At 30.8% G+C, this 26,561-nt stretch overlaps 2 protein-coding genes across 3 annotated transcripts; both read right to left on the reverse strand.

Annotated features, from left to right (window-relative positions):
- Positions 1–745: 745 nt before the first annotated feature.
- LOC126846431 (organic cation transporter protein-like) lies at positions 746–19,685 on the reverse strand. Of its 2 annotated transcripts, XM_050585815.1 has the most exons (10): positions 19,671–19,685; positions 14,876–15,103; positions 6,241–6,581; positions 6,066–6,169; positions 4,768–4,922; positions 3,124–3,292; positions 2,471–2,910; positions 2,197–2,384; positions 1,287–1,429; positions 746–920 (listed from the first exon to the last, which is right to left on the reverse strand). In XM_050585815.1, coding segments are annotated over exons 2-10 (1,611 nt in total). In that variant the 5' UTR covers positions 14,877–15,103; positions 19,671–19,685; the 3' UTR covers positions 746–850. The 2 variants fall into 2 exon arrangements, with proteins under 2 accessions (XP_050441772.1, XP_050441773.1); XM_050585816.1 differs by lacking the exon at positions 19,671–19,685 and having other exon boundaries at positions 14,876–15,113.
- A 2,892-nt stretch (positions 19,686–22,577) lies between these two features.
- On the reverse strand, positions 22,578–26,535 carry LOC126846432 (exodeoxyribonuclease). Its single transcript, XM_050585817.1, has 7 exons — positions 26,240–26,535; positions 24,834–25,095; positions 24,535–24,661; positions 23,826–23,972; positions 23,609–23,752; positions 23,362–23,542; positions 22,578–23,031 (listed from the first exon to the last, which is right to left on the reverse strand). Exons 2-7 carry the CDS (start codon positions 25,062–25,064, stop codon positions 22,914–22,916), a joined length of 948 nt encoding a protein of 315 aa, XP_050441774.1. The 5' UTR covers positions 25,065–25,095; positions 26,240–26,535; the 3' UTR covers positions 22,578–22,913.
- Between the last annotated feature and the right edge of the window lie 26 nt (positions 26,536–26,561).

The raw sequence follows: 26,561 nt of genomic DNA on the forward strand, positions 1-26,561 counted from the left end.
AAATGTATAATATTAGAATAGTAATAAAAATATTAATAAAGTGTTTTATTTTAATTTATAATACAATACTATTATTTAATGGTGTGAGGTAAAAAAACAAAAAAAAACCAAATCAAAAGGGTAAAGCCCTCTCTAACCAGCGCTGACGAAGCCGGTTTTGTTAAAATAAAGACAATGAAAGAAATGCAATCCTAAGACGGATCGTTATTTGTTAGTAAGCCAAGTCAATATAATGAATTGTCATTATATTGATACCTGTTAACATTTTTTAATCAAAAACTTATGATTATGTAAACATTTTTACTAAAATCTAATCGAAATTCCTAAAACTGTTTTGGGAATTTCGATTAGACACCATTTGAACTTTGTGCGCATTTTTTAACGTGACTCGAATGTTTTACTATTTTGTAAAATATAATTATAGGTATGCTAAAAATTGGAGAAAAGGAAAAATGTAAAAAAAAAAGCTTTGTCAACCAGACAGCTAAATTTTGGACAATCTTAAGTCCCCTAAAATCCTTCAACGGGCACAACTATCAACCGATTAGAAAACTATAAAGTAGGTATACATATTATTATTACATCTCATTCGGATGTCTTTAGCTGTGATACAAAACTGTTTTCGGTTGTATTTCTTTCTTTTGTTTTTCCCCTAAAGTTAAATGATCACAGATGGAAAAATATATCTTCGTCTTACCGCTTATCATTTAAATAATGTATACTTCACCGTATTATCTTAAAGTAATTTATACATATTTTTCAATTTATTACTAATAATACAGGGAGCCTATAAAATAATAATAATAATAATAATGTAATACATGGACATGTTGCACATGATGGGAACGTATTACAGCTGTTCGTCGGCTACAAATCCGGTATTGGACGTACCATTTGCTGCTTTTGGCGGTTGTTGACTTCTGAAACAAAAGCTATATGTATTGTATCTATCATTGTACATAATATTATACCGTGTCTTGAGCCTAAAAGAACCATCGAGTTAAACTACTTGTCATGTACATCATCGTTATTATTGCTGTTTTTTTGTACACTTCAAAAAAAAAAAGACCTACTTATATCTCTCCATTTGGTATTATTTAATAAGTCTGTTTTTTATCAACCACAAACCCTTCGTTACCAACTTGAATACAAATTCGACTTGAATCCGGGAGAAAGGGTGGGGATTTTTTAAAATCATTTTGTGGTTTTTAAACAAAATGTTAAAAATGGCTTTTGTTAAAAATCCACCTTGTTCGATTTAGCAAATGGCGTATTGTGCAACGTACTTTTTGAGGCCAAAATTTTCTCCGTCTTCGATGGTTACCGGCAATTGACTTCCTTGGGTCTCGGGTAACAACAAACACAAAACGGCGCCAATCAAAGGGAACGTACCGAAAACCAACGGCGGTAAGTATACGTTGAATATACCCTGTAAAACGATAACGTCCAAATTGTATTGGCTTTACTTACAAGCACGAAGTTAACAATAATAGAGTACTTATGAACTCAAACAGAAATATTTGCTTTACGCCAACACTGACAACAGGTGCAGTACTGCGCCAATAACGGTTACCACCATACTTGACTCGGACCATAGTACTGGCTACAATAATTCTTCTTAATTTACTGACTCTGTTCTTGTACACGAATAATGACAATAAACGTTGTCCCGTTACCGAGCTGGTGCAATAGCTAGATAATGGCAATTCGGTACAGAATTCCGTTATCATCTCAGACATACCATATGCCGGTATAAAGACGCAGTACTGTCTATAAATACTGAAGCAGTAGTGCACCCGTTCAGGATTTCCGATTAGGAATCCGGAATAGTCAAAGTAAGGGACGGGCACTTTCCTCGCATATTTCTTACCTATCCTTATTCGGGAAAATAATTGAAATTTTCTCCACTCCACGGAAAAACAACGAATCATAGGTATATTTTTGGGCCATCCTCGCCACCGGCTGGTGTTCCTTTCCTCTCCTCCATATACATATTTATACAATCTCCTTGCCTAGCCTCTGTCACTAATCTTTTATCAGCTGTTCCTCATCACTGTCGGTAAAATTTCAAACCGGTGACGCCTAATTCCCCAGCCCTATAAAACACATCCAATGGATGTTATCCGTGTTGAAAAAAAAATCCCTAGGGAAAGTGCTCGTCCCTAGTAAAAACGTTTAATTAATTATAAGTCTTGCCAGCGAAGAGACGAAGGGTGCGATGACGGAGCCTATTCGGGCACACATGGACGCCGTCCCGACACCGACGTTGCGCACCACTGTCGGGAACAACTCGCCGCTGAAAAGGTATATTGTCGGGAAAGCTATTGACGATCCGACTATGCCCAACGACGCCAGTATAAACTTGATGTGTTCTACGTCGGAGTCTAGACGATCATTAGGAGGCAGAAATAAAGAGCGTTAGGTAAATTTAAGGCTATGCATGTTTAGGCGTTCCGGTTTGAGCACTCACTCTGCGGCAAGAAAGTGATGAGTATGCACGCCATGGCCGTGATCAGGTTGGCCGACAGCAGGGTGTTTCTGCGGCCGAAATGCTCCATCAGGTAAATGCACAAAAACGCGCCGGGCAGCTCGATCAGGCCCGACGACGCCACGTTGACGAATATGTTGCCGCCTATTTCGCCCATGTACTGCGCCAGACCGTAGAAACACAAGCCGCACACCGTCCAGTTGAAGAACACGGCCAGCGTTTTTTTCCTCAGGTTGGGAGTCCTGAACAAGTCGAACACGTTGGCTTTGTTGTCGTTGGATTTCTCGGCCGGCACGTTCATCGACTTCTCGAAATCGCTGTCCAATTTCCGCTTGTTGTGTTCAGCGCCGGCGGTCAGTATTTTGCACGCTTCCTTTTTCCTGCCCATCGCCAATAGCCACCGTGGACTTTCCGGAACCACCCTACAACATTAGCAAACACAAGTTACCACGTGACTCTACCGGAAGTGTTTCTTCCTGCATTCCACCAAGTTTCAGTGACGCAACCAGATATTACGTTCAAGAAGACTGTTTTAAGACCGTCAAAATACTAGTAATATAGTTGAATTCCGGGAGAACCGATAATTCCATAACGTCTCCACTGGTTGTGCCACTGATTTAGTTTTGTTCACTGACCACCAATACGAGAAGAAAAACAGAGCCGGCAACGTTATGGCTAACTGGAACTGCCTCCAGTCCCTGATGAAGTACGCTATGAGGCCCAGGCTCGTGTGTCCTAAATTGAACGGAATGTGATGTAAGGTGCTCACTATCGTCCGCCATTTGCCACCCAAAACTTCCATAGCTGAAATATAAAGTAAATATCGTTTTAGACGTACCATTTCGTTTACTTCCTCGTGGAACACGGTATAATATATGCTTTCGGGAATAATCCTTTCCCGATTTTGAGTAGGATCTTTCCTCTATCTAGTCATAAACGAATCATTGGCTGGTGTAGACCCCTACATCAAATATTTTACTATATGGATTGATATTGAAAACCGAACTAAAGACGTATAGTGTAAACTGCAAATGCCTGTGAACTTTTCTTGACTAAAGGCACAAACCAATGTTGTCTTGCATGAGAATTACATAGTACCTCACCCACCAATTGTCATTTATAATACTGGATACACACGTTGTAACAAGTACTTTTAATACTTTAACAACAACTTTTAATAACATTTTAATATTAAAACGTATTACACGAGTGTTAAGCTTGGTATAGATAGGTACTATTATAAAATTGCATATCAGTTGCAGCAAGTTTCAATTTTCATTAAAACATACACCTGTATAATACAAAATAGGAAGCGTTGTAACCCAGAAGGAAGCTTGTACGTATTATCATTTTTATTGTGGCTGGACTTTAACCTGCACTACAGATTATAATCATTAACAATAACTAAGGAACGCTATGGAATTCCTTGGACGTAAACGATGACAAAACTGAATTGATTTTTAAGGTTCATGGTTGTTTTGGACGGTCGTGACTCTCCTGTAAGAGGTTTGATTGACGAGACCGTACGTGACTGATAATGTCACTAGAAGACAAACGCAACACATAATGGATATTGATTGAATAGCACTAGCTAATATTATGGTGTAAAACAATCCACCGACACCGAGTGGTCATGATTGTTGTTTTTTACAAAACATAGTGTTTTGAACAATTCTAAATAAACAATATTTATTCGCATTCGATGGAAACCGACGACCACATAGGTAACCACGGCAAGATATTTATACATACCTAATATGAACAAAAACAATTTTCGACTAGAAAAGTCCCAAAGTCTAAAAACATGTTATCATGCGGTTTATAACATCCTTCCTTCCTTCCTTGCACACGATGTTCACGGTCAATTACACGAGCAAATTTAATAATATTATTGTTTTATTTTTTTCCAAGGTTGCTCCATACATTCAAATCGAGCGGTGTCGAAGCAAAACAGACCGTATAATACGACATAATATTAATACACGGGTGTATTTAAATACAATTATTATTATTATTATTATAAACACTGTACCGCAGTTTATAGCCCGTGTAAAAAAACTAAATAAAACGCCGTGTAATTGGTTCGCGTGTAGCATACACTGTACAACTGCACTATAAACGAAAAATATACACACAAACTAGCTGTACCTACCCACCTACGTCGGTGTAATAGAGCTGTTGTGTTGTAATGTGCCCAAGCTAACTAAACCCGTCATTATTGTGTCCTAATAACAGCTATAGCCTGTACTTATACCTACAGTGGTCGCAATGACACTTACTCAGTACGAAGCTGGTAATCATCAGTCCTCCGATGGCCATTGCGGTGGCGAATCTGAGCGGAAGGAACAACTCGTACCAAGGAGCTAACGACGTGCCAACGCCGGCGACCAGCAACAAGACAATGGAGAAAATCATCGGTACCTTTCTGCCGTACCTATAAACAGGACCAGCAAAATTCAACGAGCACATAATCACAAAACAAATACATTTAAATATACAATTAGCTACACGTTGTCACCGTGAGGAAATTCACACGTGTTTGGCACATTCCTTTTGAAAATCTGATGTGTTCACAATAGTCCGGAAAATTGTAAACTAATGCGTTCGCATTCATTGACAAACATAAATTATTCCAAATAATAATTATTCCAAAGGATTCTAAGGAAATCGGTAAGAATAGCGAGCACAAAACATTGAAAACTTCTGAAAGCACTCTGCAAAAGGCCAAAATGACAGAGCAAAAAGTAAACGCTTCGATGCGAACCTATAGATAGTGCGAATACTAAAAATCATTGTAACGGCATTACTGTGCTAGAAATTGTATTTTTAGTAATAGGGTGTACACGATTAGCGTTAGTTAATTTTCTATTTTCTCGTTCTTGAACAAGAAGAAACATTTGAATCTTGTAAAGTGTTTAGTTGATCTTATGTGGTTGGAAAACTTCATATGATTCACATGTTTTCCTTGAACAGGAGGAAATTGCTTTTGTTTTTGTTTTTAAGGAAACCCTCCCCCCAAAAAAGTGGGGGTGATACTCGTATTAAATTTCCAGGTTACTACTGAGTGAATGAATCAATAGACAACAAGTTATTTATTTAGACAGGCGATCAACCCTAATTTTATCCACTCTAATACTAAAAAATTACAATTTTAAGCACATGTTTGACATTTTCAATGTTTTATCGAATTTTTATTTTTCCACCATTAACAGGTTCGCATTGAAGTGTGTTCTTTTGAAAGTGGTTTTATCACTTTCAGTTATAATATTAATTTCCGAACATCTGCGAAACTCAATATGTTTCTTCCCCACTATATTATGGTAGGTATCTGGTATTCCTTTTTTGTTATTTTTAATTGTAGTAGCTTATTATTGATTTGAAATTAATAAAAAAGACATTGTCGAGTTGCTCGAATTCGGTAAAAACAATTTCAAGCTTTATACGTTTGACATTTGTTACTCGTTAACTACCCAAAATACCAATCGGAGGACCAAAGCAATAGTTTCTCAGGGCTTCTCTCTGTAGGCTACAGCTACGGTTAATGATAACCATGTGTATATAAACTGCTTTAACTTACTTGTCAGCGAACACACCGAATAAGACATTGCCGATTAACACGCCCAGCATGAATACCGATTGGGCGACGTTGGACAATTGGTATCTACCGCACACTAAATTCCACTGTAAAAAAAAAAAAAAACAAGATTCAAGTTCGGTAAAAAGATAAGATAGTGTTCTCCGGGTCAGGTTACCTCGGTGTTTATGGTCTCCTGGAACACGGACCTATCGTAGACGAATCGTTGGCACGGCACTATCTGATGCGTCAAAGGGTCGCGGGTACTACACCTGTCGCCGATGGTGTTGTTGGCGTGGACGAAGCCGTCCTCGCATTTGAATGGCGTTTTGGCCGCCAAAAATATAATGGCTAGCTGATGCCAAGCTATGGGGAACTTGAGCAAGGACAACGAGAAAGCGATCCAAAACTGCCACCAACCAAAATCGCCTAAGGCCCGTTGTACGGGGTCGACCTCTTTGTTTGCGGCCGCCTCCTGTGCTTCAACAGCTTTGGCTTGCTTTTCTTTGTCGTCTGTCACTGGAAAAAAATAAAGTTCTCTTCAAAATTCTTAATTCCCATTCAATCCGTTTGTACAGCGAAGAGACAAAGTAAAAATGATTAAAAAATATCATACCTAGGTAGCTTAACCCTACCTATTCTATTTGTAGTAGGTATCCTACAGTGAAATGTGATAAAATAAATTACAAAAATATTTATGCAGCGTAGGGTAACTTCCTAACTTGTTATAACAAGTACTAGTTTTCCAATTTGAAGTGCTCCCTTTTTTTTACTTACTCTGTATAATGCGGGGAGACTGGCTCTGTGTTTAGTTTATTGTATCTACACTATGTATTCTTGTGTATTCATTAAACGGTTTAGCTTCAATAGGTAACTCTTATCTGTAATTAACTCATTGAAATAATTTTTCGATAAAGCATATTTCATTATGTAACTTTAAACGACTTGAAATATTGTACATAATTGTTATAAATAAAAGTTCTTTCAACATTACTAAACATTTATAAGTACACAGTGAATAAACTTATGTAGTGCTTTCAAGAAAACATTTAAATGTGAATTGCAGACTATCACAGTAGATGGCAAATCAAAATTAACAATTCTAAAAGCCACTATATAATAACATAATATTGGGAGTTTTTATAATTGTGATATTTTATATTATATTTTATTTTTCCTAAGTAGGTACGTTATATTTTCGCACTGACCTAATTTTCAGACCATCAATCAGATAATTACACCAAACAAGTGAGGGAAAATTATTACCCTATTTCTTAGGGAAAGGGTACCTATATTTTTAAAAAAGATTTGTAGTGTGTAAACAATTTTTTTAACTTATAAAGTGCAATCTTGAAAACTGAAAAATATGTACATTTTAATTGTTTTGCTCTCGATTTTGGACTTGAAATTTGTTAATTTTTGTATAGTGTTCAAGGATAGATATTTTAGATGAAAAATGATTTAAGTGTTAGTGTGGTTCTATTAAGAGACCTGTGGTCCGGATTTTGTTAAAACTTGAAAGACTGTAAATTATTGCATTCGATTATCAAATTAATAATATATTTATTTGGGTCACACTACTCAAATGTCTTGTTTTAGTATTTAAGCTTCATTTCGGTTCGGTATGTCATCGTAAAATGTTTAAAAAAAAGGAATTTAAAAAAAATAAAATAACGATATTTTTGAAATAACTACATGGTTTACAGTTACACTTATATTTAAGCCTTTCATCTTCCATCTTCAGCGCTGTGTTGCGTGATGGTTATGTGTTGTTCGCTTTAGATTTGAAATTAATACTTAATTGTTTGGGTATGCTAAATTTAATCTTTTTAAAAATATATATTTGTTGTTTATAAATGTTCATCGCTATAATTTTACATTTTAAAATCAAATTTCACAATGTTGAATATGTGCAATATGGTAGTATATAGAATCCACTAATAGTATATGACATTAGAACAAATTCCAAAATTGAAAACGGACAGTCTAAAAGAATTCGTATAATCGTATGGGAGAATTATATATTATGTATAAATTTTTTTCAGTGTTAATACGAAGCAGGAGTGATTTTGTTATTAAGTGTTATCTCTAAAGTGTATTTTGTTATCTCCGAAATTTAATAGCGATGTTCCTTTTTACAATTTCAAAAATTGTATAATGTTCTGTAAATATTGAATAATATGTTAAAAAATTAAGAAACCTAAAATATTCTAAAATCTAAATACAATTTTGATTTCTCAAGAGTGTTTTTTCAATTTTTTAGTACCTAACTATTTATTGGACCATTCGGAAAGAACATGCACGATCATCTGGGCTTTACTTATCACTCTGGAAAAATGGAATACTATATACAGCTTCATTCTTTAGAACAAGTTCACATTTGCTTAGAAATTAGTTATGACTTATTACATTATAATTGTTATTGTTTGATAAACAAATATGTTTATTAGGATATGATCAAATCATTATATATTTTCATGGTAAACGGGACATCTTATCATTTGAACTGATTTCATTATTCGTTAGGTTACCAAACCTTTTCAAAAGGTTTATTTGCACCAATACAATTTCGAATATCTCTGGACTTTAATAACTATGATATTCCTAGAGAATTCTTTAATAAACTACAATGAACATTTATGTATCTTATACACCATTGACTCAATGCTTATACTAATTTTAGCGTACAGTTTTTATCCAATACACATTTATAGTTTTTTTTTTGAGCTAGATGTTAAACATATTATTTTATTTGATATATATTATTAAAATTAGCATGGTGGTTTCGAAGTGGTAAGAATTAATATGACTTTTTCAACGTATTATATTTTCGGGGTCGAGGCTGACCGATGCTCGTCTGGTTTGTTTTATAAGTGATAAAATCATACTCGGCAAAACAGTAGAGTGCAATTTTGTGGGATAGTGTTATAAAGCATTTATTTATTTTTATTGTATTATAATAATAATATACCTACGTACGCGTTATACATACAAGTCCAAAGACCTTGGCTTATTAAGGTCGTACTCCCAAAACTGACCTTAATGCCGTGTTTACAAAACTATTTTGGAAAAGAATGTTTGGTGAAAACGATTCTCGCCCAAGTATAAAATACATTTACTTTCGTCAATTCCACAACATTAGAGGAAGGTGTGAACTTTTTCAACTATTTGTCATAGAAAATACATTCGGCTCATGGTTTGCTTTACAAATGAAGAAATCGATTAAGTGATTAATCGATTATCGTAGTGGCAGAAACAAAAAAAAAAAAACAACACATTAACACAGTTGGGCACGATCTTATTGGATTTTAACTATCAATTTTACAAACATTTGGACTTCAGGTTCTCACAACTATGAGTGAACGTTATTGATGGATTCGACCAAAAGACGAAAGACAAACGATCTTGGCCAAGATTCCACAACTAAGCCACAAGAAAAAAGGCAAGTCATTAATATTGTGCATCAATATACTCTAGCCAGCGCCATGAAAGTGTCGATCTGGTAAGTCTAGGGTCAAGGGTTTTATACTTAGAAACGTACATCACCTATTCCACCAGCATAGACTCCACCGAGTGGCCCAAAGAAATGTCAGATTCATCCGACTGATTTTCGGGAAATCATAAATAGTTCAAGTTTCAACATAATTGTTAAGTCATAGTGTATACACAATCAGACAAAAAACAAAATACACTCTCTCAAATCCTCATTAGATCTAAATAATAGTACCAACTGATAACTAAGATGAAAAAAAATAAATGACAATTAGTAAATAATTGTTCGTACGATATTTTTTGTACTTTCTGAGACCTAATAAATAAGCACATAATTATTTTATATCATATATTTCTATTTAAAACTAGTAAGTGACATACAACTATTAGAAGAAGCTAAAATTTTGTATATTTTTGCTAAATTATTTTTTTTCTCATTTGTTTACACTTTAAGAATATAATTTTTGTAGAGCTATATAGGCACTACGTACGAGGACTAGACTTTGTTGTTTCTGAAGACCACAAAGAGCTTTTCAGCCGTGAGTATCGATGTATCAATCCATTATTGCATTGTTAGAAAAGTAAGAGTACGCTATCTACAGCATAAGACAATGGTACGTGCCAATACTTTGAATAGTCTTGTTGTAGCATTCACTTGCACTTTTTTTTACACCTTATAAAATACATATTATAATACCTGTCTAATGCCTAGTGGGTATGACCTGCCGTTTTGTTAATATCGTTAAGAAATTTTATAGAAGAATCAAATTTATTATTGTTCACTCATATTGTCTGCGTCATAGGTACTTCAAATCCGTTGATATATCAAGATACCGTTCATGTACTAAAAAAAATCATGTAATTTTACTTTGTATAATATATTTCAGGTGAAAAATATATTACTGTACACCGACCTATTATGAATTCACTGCAGAAAATAATAATTATTGTTTCAAAATAATAATATTGATTTTGTATGTACAGCGTGGTGTCACACCAAAATTGAAGTTTGGTGTTGTGCAATATCCACGGTACAAAAATAGTAAATTATTATTGCAATTAAATCATAACTTATTGCTATTTTAATAAAGGTCACTTTTTAAATGATTTTTTTAAAAATAAAATTCACATAGTAAATATTTGAAACACGTCAGCTAACACGTCATAATTCCACTACAGGAAAAACATTTTTTTCACAATATAAAAAAGCTAATACAGTGAGGTCGGGGCATAGTGGGAATGGAGAGCTGTGAACCTGTGAGGTCTATAGAAATTATTATAACTGGAAGTGATAAAATCACTTTTAAATAAACCCTCCGATGCTAATCTGTAGGTAGTATGTATAAACCACACATAGCAACCTAAAAACTAACCACGGTCAAAGTTTAATTTTCCCCTACTTTTTGGGTTTTCCTTGATAAAAAAATGTTTTTCACTACAGATTTTCGAGGAAATTGTTTATGCTACAGCCCCATTTTAGAACTACCTTTGGTCTAATTTTCATAAATAAATCCCTAGAACTTTACATGAAAAAGCGAAAGAAAGAAAAAATTCCACCCCTTCTAGGAGAAAGGGTTGTACGATTATTGTTCAGGTTGTCAACGTTTGTCGGTGGTAGTACTATGGTTTAAGAATATTCTATACAAATTTGGAACTAATTGGAACATTTCGAAAAAAGATTTTTAAGTAATTTTAAGTTGAAAAAAATGTACATTTTCTGGGGGGTTTCTCGATTTTAAAGGGAAAGGGATGAACTTTTTAAATTTTTAGTCTATTAAAGTACCTTACAGGTACGATTTCTGATCTTAAGAGCTGATACGCGAAGACATCGGTTCAGTGGCTTAAAAGATATCATGAATTATACTACAGTATAGACACAAAAAAATAAATAAATAAAAACACATTATTGTAAATACATACAATACCTTCTTAATTATCTCATCAAAGCTAAAAAAAATAGTTTTTGTTCAGAAATTTAATATTTCTAAAACATATTTACAAAATGTTGTCAAGACATTATCCTGTTATGTAAATGATATTTTTTTTTTTTGTATAATGTATAGTAGAATTATCTTATTTATATGAAAAACTAACGTGTATAAAATATCGAATTGCTTGAATATTTTCCAATGGGCTGTATGTGTTGTTTAGCAGGTTTCCGACAAGTATATTATTTTCGAAGACTTATAACAACGAATCGTCTGGCGCGCGTAAGATTATTTTGATTGAAATACAAAGAGCATATATAAAAAAAAAAAAAAGAAACCTTAATAATAATTATAATTATTATTTCGACCGTCGCAGAATATATTTTAATTGACAAATTTCAAAAGTTTTTCCAAGGTTTCCGTATAAAAGTATTTTTTTTTTCTTATAAAAAAAAAAATTCTTCCAACAATAGATGGTCGTTTATACTGTGGACACTGGACAAATATGGATATAGCTATGTATAGTTTCGGCGGAAGAAGAATAGCGACCATCATTCATCAAAGGGGCACAATACGACAAAAACGACGTACGGATAAAACGCACTTAAACAGACCTTGCTACACATTCGACACCATTGAAATTTCCATCAACGTTCATCAGGTGACATCTCCGGACTGTCCGTATTAATTCGTACGGCCTTGAGCGCACTTAAGTTTTATTTTGAGATGTATTGTGACCGGAACACCGTTCAAGAAGATCATTGAAACGATATTATCATACATTAAACGACAATAAAGCACCCGATGCCGCTGCCTATCAAACGACGTTTGCATGCGGTCGACAGCGAACAATATTATTCAATCATCTGTGCGCATGCCAATTTTTTAATTTTTAGCTTTAATTTTTTAAAAGACAATGTGTTGTTTAAAACGAATAATACAATGTGCATTTGCGAGTTGATGATTCTGTCGAGAAGGGGAAAACTTAATATTTAAAATGGTACCTCATTTATCGATTTTGGTTGAGTTTCTGACACGCCAAGTCTATCAGCCAATTTAAATTCAAATTTTTTAGACAGTAACTCAATGAAAACAAATTTTATCATTGAAATATGAAGAGAATAATTTTTAAGTATCAAATTTCAGCTACACAATATCTTATCTTAAATTGACAAAATTTTAAATTGGATTTAAAATTAGAACTTTTAAAATAAAAAATTAAAATTTCCCACGTTAATCAAATGCAAAAATTAATTAACGCGTTCATAAATCGTTTTGGGACATTTTTAAACGTCTTATGTTTAACTTAGTACTCATATATACTTTTGATTTTAATTTACCTTTTGAAATTTGACCTGTATTTGCTATGCCAATTAAAAATAAAATAATTTATTGTATACCTTTTATGATGAACAAATTACTCTTCATGTCAATTTCTTAAGGATATACTCGGTTGAAAGCATTAGAATTTGGAGAGTTGCAAGAATAATAATGTTAAGTGATGCAATTAAGTATGCATATATGATGTTAAGTACGCAATTTCAAAGAGTGGAGAGCCCAATTAAAGTTTAAAAAAAATTTATAATAAAGTAATTTAAAATGTTCACATAATTGCAAAGGAATTGGACCAAGAACGCATAATTGCTCAAGCACTAGGAAGAGAGTAAATAAACATTTCGAATTCGTTAACTAAAAATTAGTCAATAAATATTACAATCTCTTGTTTAGTTTATGTGATAATTAATATTTGACTAACTCATGCTGATTACATAAACATTCATTAAATACTTAATGTCACATAGTGGTTCTTTACAGAGACAAATTGGACAACTGGCCTTTGTAGTATAGATCTTTTTTTTTTAAATAGGGTCGCTATCTTTTTGAAATTAGCAGAATATTTTTTATATGTCTCATTTGGAGCCAATTAAAGTTCTAAGACATTAAGCTTTTTTTTAATCCATTCCACACCATTGTAGTTTAATCAAGTGCTACACAACAGTGATGATCACAGTAAAATTATTTAATGAACAGTGAAATTAATTAATTTTTTTATGCAAAAATTATTATTGTGAATTATGCGAGTACCTACATTTAATATTAAATTTATATATAATTTATTATAATATTAATTTTCTTCTACATTTTTACAGATGAGAAAATTGGGGGTGAATACAATGGAAAAAAAAATTGGAAAATAGCAAAAATTAACTAGGCTATATTGCTAAGTATAATAACTGTCCAATAAATATCAGTATTTAGTTTTAGCTTATCTGGCCATAAAGACCTAATCCTGAAGAAAAATTTAAATTTAAATTTTGATTAATTAATTATACGTTTATCTTTTTTATGGAAATATAATCAATTATTACACTATAAAGTGTGGACAATTTTTCCCTTGACCACCATCCCCTCATTATAAAATAAAACATTTTTTTAAGATTCATTTTTTGTATCCATTCTTGAAATTTGAAAGTACGTTTACCAATTTTTTCAACACAAAACCAATACTTGAAAGAAAAATGGTACCAAGTTTTAAATATGATACTTAATAATGATAATAAGTAATCACAACTACATAATAATATGTATACATTTTTAATTTCCCCGTTCCTACGTTTTATTCTGAAAATAATATTATTATGAATGTTATTATAAATTGGCGGGATATTATAAATACCTAATAGACACCTAGGCCAATATTAAAATACAAATTCAAAATTGTACAATTTTTTTTAAACCCTTAAACTCTAATATTATCAGTTATCTAGTAGTTATTTTGGTCACCTCAATTATAAAATCTGTTATTGAATCTAACCATACCCAAGTTATGGTTATTGGTTCGATCATCGTTAGGTACAAAATTCAGCCAACTTTTTTTATTAAACGTTTTTTAATAATGTTTATTAACTAGTACTGACTAACTAATCGTACACTTAAATTATTAATTTAATTTCACTTGATTTAAACTTTACTAGTTGCCCTCTAGTCCTGCCAACGGGCGAAACAAATCCTATAACGCGACTTATATATTATTATAAATTGATGGCTTAGGGCACGCTAGTTATAAGTGACAATATTCAAGAGAGCGAATTTTCATTGTAAATATTATATAAATATCACAACAAATATAAATTTGAGATTTAAAGAACTTTTATACGGAAATGAAGCGCATTCAATTTTCTATCTATAATTGATATCAACAAGTGTATTTTGGACTTGTAACAAGTGTGCGCTTAACCATGGAAGTTAGGTATATTATTACATTTTTTTTTTTTTTACTTTTACTTTTACGCTTTTATATTTTTTACATTAGTGGTCCTTTGCTTCTCGGGTCAATCAAAATGAGAGACTTAACGTTAAAGAAAAAATAATAAAAATGTATTATCAACTCACTGGTAGAGAGCGAAACGGCAAATAGGTATGTTGGATTGCGGTTGCCGGAGACTCTCAGCTCGGCATGTCCGACGGCGACAGTTCAACTGATGGTGTAGAGCGTGCAGCGGTGACGGTGTGGTCGCTCGCGCGGGCACAAGCACAATGTGTTCGCCGGAGAAATTGACAAGATCCGTCTTTACTGTAACGACTGCACGCATGGCATGGTGGTGACCTTATAGCCGGTAGCTAGTACAAGACGTGTAAAATATTATCATACCGTGTATAATAATAATAATAATAATAACATTATTCGTACAAACTGCTACCTACAAGTTATAATATTATATAGTGGGAAACTTTTGGAGCGTTCACCGTCAATTATTGGCCAACAGGCTCGGGAGCGAATGGCGATGGCATATATATGTGTGTGTGTGTGTGTATGCATATGAGCATATAAAAAATGTATACAATAGTTAGATAAGAAATGTATTTTAATACACTGAATATCTATATCGGTTTAAATAATAATGTATTATACTTAAATGTAAAATTTAAAAACAACAAACATTAATTATGTTAATCATGTCAATTATATGTTAATATATTATGTACTATTATATATATTATGATATGTTAATTAATTATGTTGTATTAAAAAATCATATTTTTTCATCATCAACCGATTATACCTATTACTGTACATAACATTTACTGTACGATGAATGTCTAGCAAATAAGCTAACCCGGTTAAGGGATATTAACTCATTTTCGTTCTCGGATTTTTTTTTTAGCACAACACTTATCAGTATAATAAAAAGCTGCAAATTTGAACTATTTATAAAACTGATGGATCAATAATTGTGTATAGAAAAGGAGAACATAAACATCAGAAACCCTTAAAACTTAAAATTAGCGCTACGTTTATTTTTATTTCAACAAACCTCTCACTTAAAAATAAATGGAGGTACTTCGAAAAGCACCAATTTTAAGTTTTGAGATTTATTTGTTTTCCCAAGCCCCCCTCCAAATCTCCGCCAATAATTGCCCCCCCCTCCCTCCTTTGCATAAGCCACTGCGTCCATCCGACCTAATCGCACCATTATTATAGGTATACCATAATATTTCAATAATAATAATTATTCTGTTCAATTTGACTCGATCTACCGTCAACCGAGTGAATCATTAAATAAAAATAATAATTAAGGTAGGTTGTACCTATATACATTATGTCATTCGGGTCGCGTGTAAATAACATTTATTATTATTTACATAATTAACGACGGTCTTCCGAGGCCAACGGAAATAAAAACGGTTTTTAAACTGTTTTTGAAACGTTTTGTTTATTTATTTAAAAAATCATTCGAAAATTCTAATAATTATTAAAAGAGACACTACCTCGTCCACCATAGCATGTTACCTACTATTAAAACCTATAATATATTATATTATTATGGTGCACACTGCACCGAAAATTCAACCTATTAAGCGCGAGCCACACGAGAAAAATAATCTCCAAAGAAAAAAACCTTGCAATATAAGTCGAAAAAAAAAACAAGATTTTTCTTTTAATTTTGACTTTTGTTTGAGTTTATGCAAAATTAATATATAAGTATTGTAGTCCACAGACGAGTGTAACTAAGTGACTAGTGACGAGTGTACAAAATTGTCTTTTTGTATATGTAATACAATAAATACGTTGAGCCTAAAAGTAACAAGGCGAGTTACGATTAAGTCGTAATAGAGAAAAATTATTTTAAAAAATATAATGTGGTAACTGCTTTTCATTAACAGGTTTGTCCAAGTATGCTTGCCATTGAAAAATGTAAACACAAAGTTTCATATCAATATTATCAGTATCAAATTTGTATATTAATTTGTCACACAACTCAATAAGTTCAACTAAAAAAATTTTAGTTTTAATCTTTTTATTTTCAAATACTAAAAAAAAAACTATATTTTCTTATGCCGGTGTCGTAAACTCAAGTAAAAAAACACAGTAAACACTATTAGGTACATTTTTCTCGAAATTTAAAAGAGTAAGTACAATTTTTGTTTTTTTATTGTTGTTAACTGGTATATGTTTTAATATTTATGTGATTTGTATTGGACCATTTGAAACTACTTTGGAACCAAACTACGTAGGCCGACCGATTTTGAATGAAAGTTTCAAATACCAACAGTGATCAGTAGTTTTTTTTTTTTTTTAATAAATATTAAAGTGCTATGGAACTATACTATGCCACATGGAACGAATAGTTGTTCTAGTAATGGTTATATTTAAATACTCTGAAATAAAAGTAGATCTTATGAAGTAAAAAGTAAAATGAATTAAAAGTAAAAAAATTATGATTGGCCTGTGATTTATGATGTATAATATCATTAGGCAAGCAAAAACTAAAATCCGATAAACTTGAACTTGAGGAAATTATATATTTTATGTTATTTATAAAATCCTTTTTTAAAACATTTTTTTAAAGGTTAGTAATTAGTACAAAGTTTTTTTATAAAGCTGTGAGCTGTTTAACCTTTTCAACTCTATTAAAACAGTATTGTTTTAATTTAAATAAAATCCCCGCATAAGCCAAAGAAAATAGGTGCAATTAAGGTCCATAATCTGTTATGCAATAAATAATTATATTTCATTGCAATTGACAATCAGTTACTTCAATGGACAGCTAACACTGATAATTGGAGGACTGTTTGTAAAAGAATATGAAAATTACATAACAGATTGTGCCAATTTGTTTTTTTTTTCAATTAGGTACACTTATATATACCCTTTGGGTGTTCGAGTTTAATTTATTTCTTTAACTAATCAAACAATTTAATTTTAGTACAAACTAAAAAGTATTATCATATACTGTGTAAATATTCTCTCCAAATAGTATACAAATAGTTAAATTATTCTACTAAATAATTTATAATTTTACAGTTTATATTTAAGTATATAAATTTTACACAATTTTAATTAATATTAATCTTAAATTAATAACACTTTTTAAACGATTTTTAATTCGTTGTTTTATTCCTGCTCTGTCCGTGGAATAGTGTTCAAGCAGTGTGGAGTTTTTAACTGTCATCCAAATAAAATTCACAATTTCACAATGAGCTTTTCTTTGTAAATTTCAGGAATAATATCATATCATATAATTGGTTTTAGTTTAATTATCCGCGTATTCAGCTAAGAACATGCTTATATAATAAGAACAAGCTATAAAGTATATCAACAAATGCTTGAACCCTTCGAGTGGTCACTAGGCGATTACTGAAATAATCCGGTTTTCAACCAATCTGTTTGGAGTTGAGCCAAAATACACAACATAACATAAACCACTCGCTTATTTTATAATATATATATATGTATGCTCGACGGGAATGCTTACTAAATAATAATGTTATTGCCATTTATGTAATAACAGAGTAATAAGAAATGTAGGTATGTATATAATATATATAAACACAAATCCAGCAAACGGCAAGACTTTCAAAGTTGAATCCTTAATATATTTATTGCGTACAATTATTTTTCTACAAATAGCATTTTGCAGATTCTTTGAACAATCAAAATATTTACAGAAAGTGACCGACTTTTAACCGATCTTAAATTTAAGCCTAAATAAAACGTATACATATTTACCATTTATTATGTTAGATTAAATTTATAATATAGTATATCAATAGTAGGTATACAGTTAGAAGAATTAAGTAAGAAAAGATTAAGGTTTTATTACTTTCGAAGATAACACTGTAAAATACATTTTTTTCTTGGGCAACACGAACCCAAGTATAAGTATTTTTCGGCTGAATCCAAATCTGGCTTCAGATTTTCTCAAGCACGTTTAGTATTATTAAATCGCCTACAAAGTTGTAAAAAAAAAGTTTGTGGTATTTTCAGCTTGTCTTGTACGTTTGAATAATTTTTAAAACTGTATTTCATAGAGCTATATTATTTTTCGAATTACTGCACTGTGTTTACCGTATGATATGTGTGTTCTGTTAAAGTGGTTGCAAACGGCAATAGGTTATTTAAAGGCAATACAATACCTAGTAATGTTGATGATAACAGAGTAAGAAGTTAGCAATGTGAGGTCAAGCCAGTTAATGCAACTGAAAGTCATTTCAACACTGTCAAACGTTTTGATGTCAATTCAAAATGGAGTACATGCAATTACAGCTTAATATATTATAAGAAGTTTGCTTGAAAGTGCTTTATTGCTATCTAAAAATCTCCATGCATAGCCTAGTTTCTTCATAGAAGACAGAGTTGGGAAAAATTTCTTTAAATAACAAATAAGCAGACAAACAAAAATAAAAAAAAAAAAATCATAAAACGTCTTAGTTAAAATAAAAAGATAACATTTTATTCGATAATTTTCAAACAATATTATTTGAATACATTTTAATAATTACCTATATTTGATTAGTTTAATTTTTTTTTTTTATCGAATAACGTCCACTTTTGTTTAAAAGTCGGAAGTAAAATTTCGGTTCGATCGTGGATATCAGATTTGTCGTGATATTAACATAAGGTCAAGTGAAGTAATTATTGTAAAAGTTAAACGGTCAAATGTAAATGCAAATTTCTTTATAAGAAGAACCAACAAAGTTCGCATTTTATTTAACCATGCAGTATATCTTAAATTGAAAAATTGTCAATGATTACTTTATTTAAAAAATATAATTTGAATTTACCCTATTTATTTGCAATTACACCACTCGGATTATATTTTTTTAGACCGCCGAAAATATTTTCAAATTAAAATCCGTCGCCTTCAAAACCAAAATGATGTCGAACATATAATTAATTACATACCTGTAAACCATAAACATTCAGCACACCTTCTAGTTATCGCACCTATGTACAGGCTGCAATTTATCATAAGCAATGCTCTAAGTCCGTAGGTGGTGTCAGGTGACAATATTGCCAAACGATTTTGCCCATTTATTCAAACTTGCCTGTCAAACTGCCGAATAATAGTTATTAAAACAAATTAATACTTATATTAATATATGAGAGCAAGGTTAGGCATAACAGTGTTAATGGCCGTTCTTACTAGTTTGGCTTAACAATACCAAAAGAAATAAATTATAGGTACGTTAAACTAGATATACACTCAGAGTTGGACATTATTCGAATAATTTGTTATCTAGACAAAGCGAAAAAAAATATTATCCTTTTTAAAATACCTAATATTTATTACTTGATTATTCACAGCAATATTTGTTATTTATTATTATGGATTTTATTTTCATAATCGTTTATAAATTATTATTATTTTTTAAGGATGTCTGAATATATATATAGGTACCATTTTACCTAAAATGTTGTAAGTATTGAATTTTTTTTTAACAAATAATTTATTCAATCTTACGGTTGGGTTAGGTTTAAATTAACAAAGACCGGATTGTAAAACGAAATTTTTGTTTTTCGTTACTTCAGACACTTGTGATAATATATATTTTTATCATGTTAAATGGCATATTATTCTATAGAGTGTTAAGGAGCGTTATAATATTTTAGTACTTCTACCTAGTTAGGTTTAGAGGATTTTTGAAAACTATTTTATCTCCATTGTCCTATAGAGAGTTAGGCCATACCTAGGTGTAGTTTTGTAATTTAATTTTTCTATTCAAAAATTGACTTCTTAAAACTGTATATTATTACCGGACCTACTTATTATATTATATACAGTATACACGTCACCGTATATATTATTTGATTTTTTTTTTCGACAATTTCATCAGAACATATATGTGTGATTTTATTTTGTATATTATACTGGTTGTTTACACTAAACATAACGTGTACCTACCTACTTAGGTAATATTGTATGCACGTTATAGGTAACAATAATATGTCAAAATCAAAATGTAAACATCAAGGTCAATAACGAGATAAATGCATTGATAACGAACTTCGTCTGTTGACAGGCCTATACCGAGGTTGATGACAGTTTTTAAAAGAGGCGGCAACCTTCAAAGGGAAACCTTTAATACTAACTATTCATGTTGTTATTGTTTTTTTTTTTTTTGGAATAATTTTACCAGTTCTAAGCCTAACAAAAATATTATACTACAGGGGAAGTTTCGCCAAGGGCAATATTACTTACAAGTCAGTACAAGTGTTTTCAGGCCCCCCACATTTTTTTTAATAGTATTTATGAATAATGAAATACACTTTAAAATATTCAAACTTTGAAATATCTTTGTACATTGTAAATAATTTACACTGTGTTTTTGAAGGAAGTCGTCTCGTAAATCGACAGACTATTAGGTTTTTTTTTTATACAAATATAATAATATTATAACCATTTGCCAGTTGTAGTGATCAATTTATTAATTTTGTTTAACCGTTGAACTGAATCTTTCATGTAACAAGTCTACATAATAATAAAATAAGTTTTTTTTTTTTAACAGGAGTCAGTTTTCATAGTTTTTCGAGTTAAGTAGTTTTAAATTTTATTTCCAAATTGTTCTCGTTATAAGTGTCATCAGTTAAACTAATTTATTAATAATAATTTGTATATTTTTTTTTTGGTGATATTTTAGGTGGAAAAGCGATTATTTATTAAAATTAATTAACCATTTGATAACTTTACTAACAAGTTTTGCTGTAATTTATCAATATTATGTTAAGTAGTAAATTGTGTGTAGTACGTAAAAAATGCACTTTCCTAGTTAGGAAAATTAAGAAAATATAATTTGTTTTATATTCTGAAAAAGCCAGTTTTTGTATTATTCCAAATATGAGTGAAAATTAATTTGTCCGATTTCGCATTATATTAAATTTCATTTTTATAAATTATCATTGAAGTTATAACACCACTTACCGTACATCATACACTTCACATCATAAAGTAAATAAAGTATATATATAGAATTTGTTATTACACTGCACACACCATTTTAGTAGGTATATTATCGATTATTTGATGTATTAAATTTTAGTATGATTCTAAAGTTAATAATTTTTCACTAAATGTACAAAAACAAATTATTTAAACAGGTGTTTTAACCGACACACAGCTAACATTAGCCAACGTTATTGCAGTTCATAGGTTTAGACGAGGCTATACTAGGTAATGTGTGTGAGTTAAGCTGTTTACCAATTTTATTCTGTTTAATCAAAGCGTTATAACAACAATATAAAATTATGATTCTATACATTTTTTAAGTATACACCATGAATTTCATCAAAACTCAACTTCTAAAAAAGCAACACGTGATTAACTTAGTCAAAGAGTTTGTTTTAAGAAACTTTACAGTACAGTAAATTCTAGGGCTACTATTAAGATAGTTGAAAATATTAGAGAGTAAAATTAAGTTATTTCTATTTGCAGCAGAGTTGGGGATTATTTAAACAGTTTTTTTGTCTGAATAATAATAAATACAATTTTTAACACGGTCAAACTTACGATTAATAGTTGTACTTACAAAGTGTAAATAACAAATTTTAAAAAATATATTACCTTACCCGATTGATAGTCTTTAGGCTGGTAGCCGACAATCACTGATAAATAGTTCATTATTATTGAAATGTGGGTTACAAGAAATTAAAACTTTTTATAGAGATTTGATGTTAAAAAAAAAGAAACTGCATTGTTTAGTTTTTTTTAAGCTTTGTTGCAAATAACAGGTTTATCCGTTTTCTTGAGAAAATATTTTTGTAATATTACAATAAAAAAATACAGTAATTATTAATATGATTTCTAAGGAACTCTGTTAGTGTACATAAATGTAATTCTTAATTTTAACAATCTAAATATAAGTGAAATAAATATACCGGTTTTATATTGAAAAATCAAAAAGTCGTTAATAGTAACTTACAATACAAAACGTAAATACTATTTTAGTAACAAAAACATTGGGTACAAAATAAACAATTCAGAAAACATTTTCATGTCTATTATACGTCCAACGTTTTATTATTTGTACTCCAGATTCGGTTATGTAAAAATAATATATAATTAAGAAAAAAATTTAAAAAAATGATAGAGAATAATTAAAAATTCATTCTACGGAAATAATACAGCTCGACTTAGCTACGTTTTATTTATTATACGCTAACATACAGCACAATAGGACAATGATCACTGCCCAAAACTTCATGTCTTATGACGTTATCGCAAATGCTTTCCTTAAGCCTATCGGACACAATAAAGTAATCAATTCTCCTGAAAAAAAAAACTGATATAAATACGTGTTCAAGCTAAACAAATTATTAAAATATAAAAATTATATATATTTATATATTTAAAAAAATATTAAAATTATTTAACAAATTTGTAGATTAATAATTTTAAATAACATTTTATTTTCTATCATATTTTGAAAAGTTTTTCAATAGTTTGACATTAAATTGGGAGTTTTAACACTTTCCGTTATAATTATTCACAAAGACTTTAAAGTTGGTCAACTACAAAGTATGTTCTGCCTCACTGTGCTAACTTTTTTTTTTAAATCATTATCTCATTAAATAGAATATGCAAGTTAATGTAACGCACCATCCACAATTTCTAGCTCGGGCGTTACTAAAGTAGGTCCAAAATGTGTACGCCCCTTCCAGATCGGGATATAACTGTCTAAACGTGTCCACAAATCCTTGCTTGAGCAATAACGACATGTTATCTCTTTCTTCTTGGGTGAATCCGGCAGTCTTAGTGTTTGTGGAAGGATTTTTAAGATCTACACAATAATTAAAAATAATATCAAGCACAATTTAATAACACACAAAATTGAATAATAATTTACCTATTTCTTTGTGCGCGACATTTAAATCTCCTGTCAGTATGACTGGTTTTTTTGCGTCCAATCCTTTCAAATAGTTTCTAAATTCTTCGTCCCATTTCATTCGTTTCGGCAATGTTTTCAACCCTTGTCCGGAGTTTGGAATATCTATACGCCGTATGAGGTGTTTTAATTTTAGTAAAAAATTATTCCATTACACAAAATGTTTTATTTAAATTACAAGTGGCCACTAGAATAAAGTCATCGTATTCGGCTTCTATAACACGGCCTTCGTCGTCATTCAGTTCTTTGATTTCCTTGCCCATGCGTACATTTAGGGGTTTCTTTTTTGAGTACAAAGCCACTCCAGAGTATCCAGCTTTACTGGCTGTAAACAAATAAACACATAATTAATGAAAGACAATTAAGCTGACTGTTTTGTAAAGGAATATGTTTTGGTTTTTTTCCAACAGAAATTTTATTTTTTCTTGCGACAACTATTACTATTTCACCTAAACATAACCCGTACAAAGTCAAACGTATTACTTTTTGTGAAAAATTCAAATGAAACATACTGTTTTTCGTAATGGCAAAAGAAACATATATTATGGACATTGAAATATAGACTGATTTACTGTACCTTGTATTATTTAGATAATTGAAGCTAGCAATTATATTTACACTTAAATGTAAAAAAAGATTACTGAATCTATAAAGAATCGTAGTATGGAAAATTATACTCGTTATTGGTCAATTTTGTCAACAACTTAAAAAAACAAACGCAAACAACTTACCTAAAACTACTAAACGGTATATTAGGAAAAATAATGTTGATACGAGATTGAAGAAAATTGTAAACATAATTTACGTGACTGAAAAGTTTATTTTTTTAAAGGTTTAAAATAAAACAAAGTATTCTGCACAATATAAAAATACTAAACATTATTTACCAGTGTTGAGATAAAATTTGTATCCCGGTAGTTTTGCATCTTCGGGCATTTGTTTTTCCGTACATTTCGTTTCTTGTAAGCACAAAATGTCTGGGTTTTCTTTATTTAGATAACCCAATACATCTTTCTAAAAATAAAAATAAACAATAGGCAGGTAGTAATGTTTTCTAAATAAAAAGGCAACAGTTGGCACATTTTGAATGAAGTAACTCGAGTTTGAATTTTAAGGTTAAAAAAATTAAGCTAAGCATTTAGAGGATGCATTTTTTTTCTAGATATATAATATAAAATTTTTATACCTTAAGCCACGCTCTCAATCCGGCAACATTCCATGATACGATTTTTGTATTCCAAACTTTGTTGCTCAAAGATTTCTTGTCACATTTGAAATTTAAACTATCCAAATCGACTTGACTCGATTTCAATTTTTTGGCCGCAGAGTCATCGCCTTCGTTATCACGATTACGTTTTTTCGAATTGTCTTTTGTCGAGGACACATAATCTCCCATTTTCTTTTGTTTGCCACTCATTTTTACTGGTTTGTGATGATGAGGAAATTTCCTATAAGTACAAATAAATATTTAAATAACACGATTCTATCTAGGTATAAATCTAGTGATTTGAAAAATATAGGAAAGTTCATCTTGAGAGACTTTATGACGAATTCAAGGTAGTGTAAAATAACTAAAATAAACAGTTAAGACTTGCACTTTTGTACTTAGTACAGAAATCATTTTAGATAAAAGAAAGTTATTTTGTTGATAGATAAATGTTGTCTAGGCATGTCTGAACCAAAGACAAAATAAAGTGTTAAATAAAGTTTTTAATATTTTTAATGTCACGGATCATATGGGATGTACTGTATGACGTATAAAAATTAGAATTGATAACAACTTCGTTTGTGGATAAATTAAATCTATATATAAATCTATAATTAATATGTACTAAAATATTTTAATTACAAATGATTACATTTAATTGTGGTCTATGTTTAGGTTGTTGGTTTGAAAATCCTAATTAAAAACATTACGAGTGGGAATAATTGTATGAGTCTAATTAATTTAAATTAAATGATTTGAATACCTACCCGTTTTTTTTTAACATAATAATTAGGTATCGTTAATTAAAGATATTGGTACTTAAACTAGTCGCACATGAAATTTTTTTTGAAATTTTTGTATTATTTTATTTATTAAATTATAAAGTATAGTTTTTGAGAATTGTCTCATTATATGAAGTATTATCAATGGCTGGTTTCTTCTATGAGACCCCTCATTTATGTTCACTTAAACATATCACTTACGCTTATTGTAATAAATAATTATTTTTCAGTAAATTTTGTTTTTATTTATTAATTGAACTTTAAAGAGCTGGACTAGCTAAATCACTTCTAAGTTTTTGTTCATCTATTTTAACTATATTTCACCCACCCCCTCCCTCCATGCTTAATGACTAAAAAGTAACAGAGATAAACAATTTCCGACTTCTCCGAGAACTTCTCAGTTAAAAAAACAAGCGATATAAAAAAAAAAACCTCATTAGCAAGTCTGACGACAAATTCAGACTTCATTGTCGTTTTCAGCAACAAAAGTTTCACAATAGAAAAAAATCGCTCGAGAGCTAATCCACATTTGTTCCAAGACGTCGAACCAGCTCAAAAAAATGTGTTTGGTAGTTGGTACAATTTTAAAAACGTCATGCTTACAAAGTATAATAATATTGTAGTTCGCCAAAACGGTGTAGTCTTGTTGTTATTTTCGGATTCAAAATTTGGTTAGAAAAAACATAATTCACAATCGGCCTGAAATCGGTTCATAATTGTACCGTAATACTTTTGGCCGGATATAATTTTCAATTGTAAATAATAACTTTATGAATTATTACAATTAGTAATATTATGTTCGAATCGATTGAACGCGCAACAAAAACAACAACAGCTAAAAGAGGATAAACGATACAAGTAGGATTTGGGATTTATATCCGTTAGATGACGATTTAATCAAGAGTTATCGTTATCACACCTTGGG

This window comes from Adelges cooleyi, unplaced genomic scaffold (genome assembly GCF_023614345.1).
Source record: "Adelges cooleyi isolate 19-005CV unplaced genomic scaffold, UGA_ACOO_1.1 ACOO_flye_CR_arks_rails_tigmint_CR_PRNA_9, whole genome shotgun sequence".
Lineage (NCBI taxonomy): Eukaryota > Metazoa > Arthropoda > Insecta > Hemiptera > Adelgidae > Adelges > Adelges cooleyi.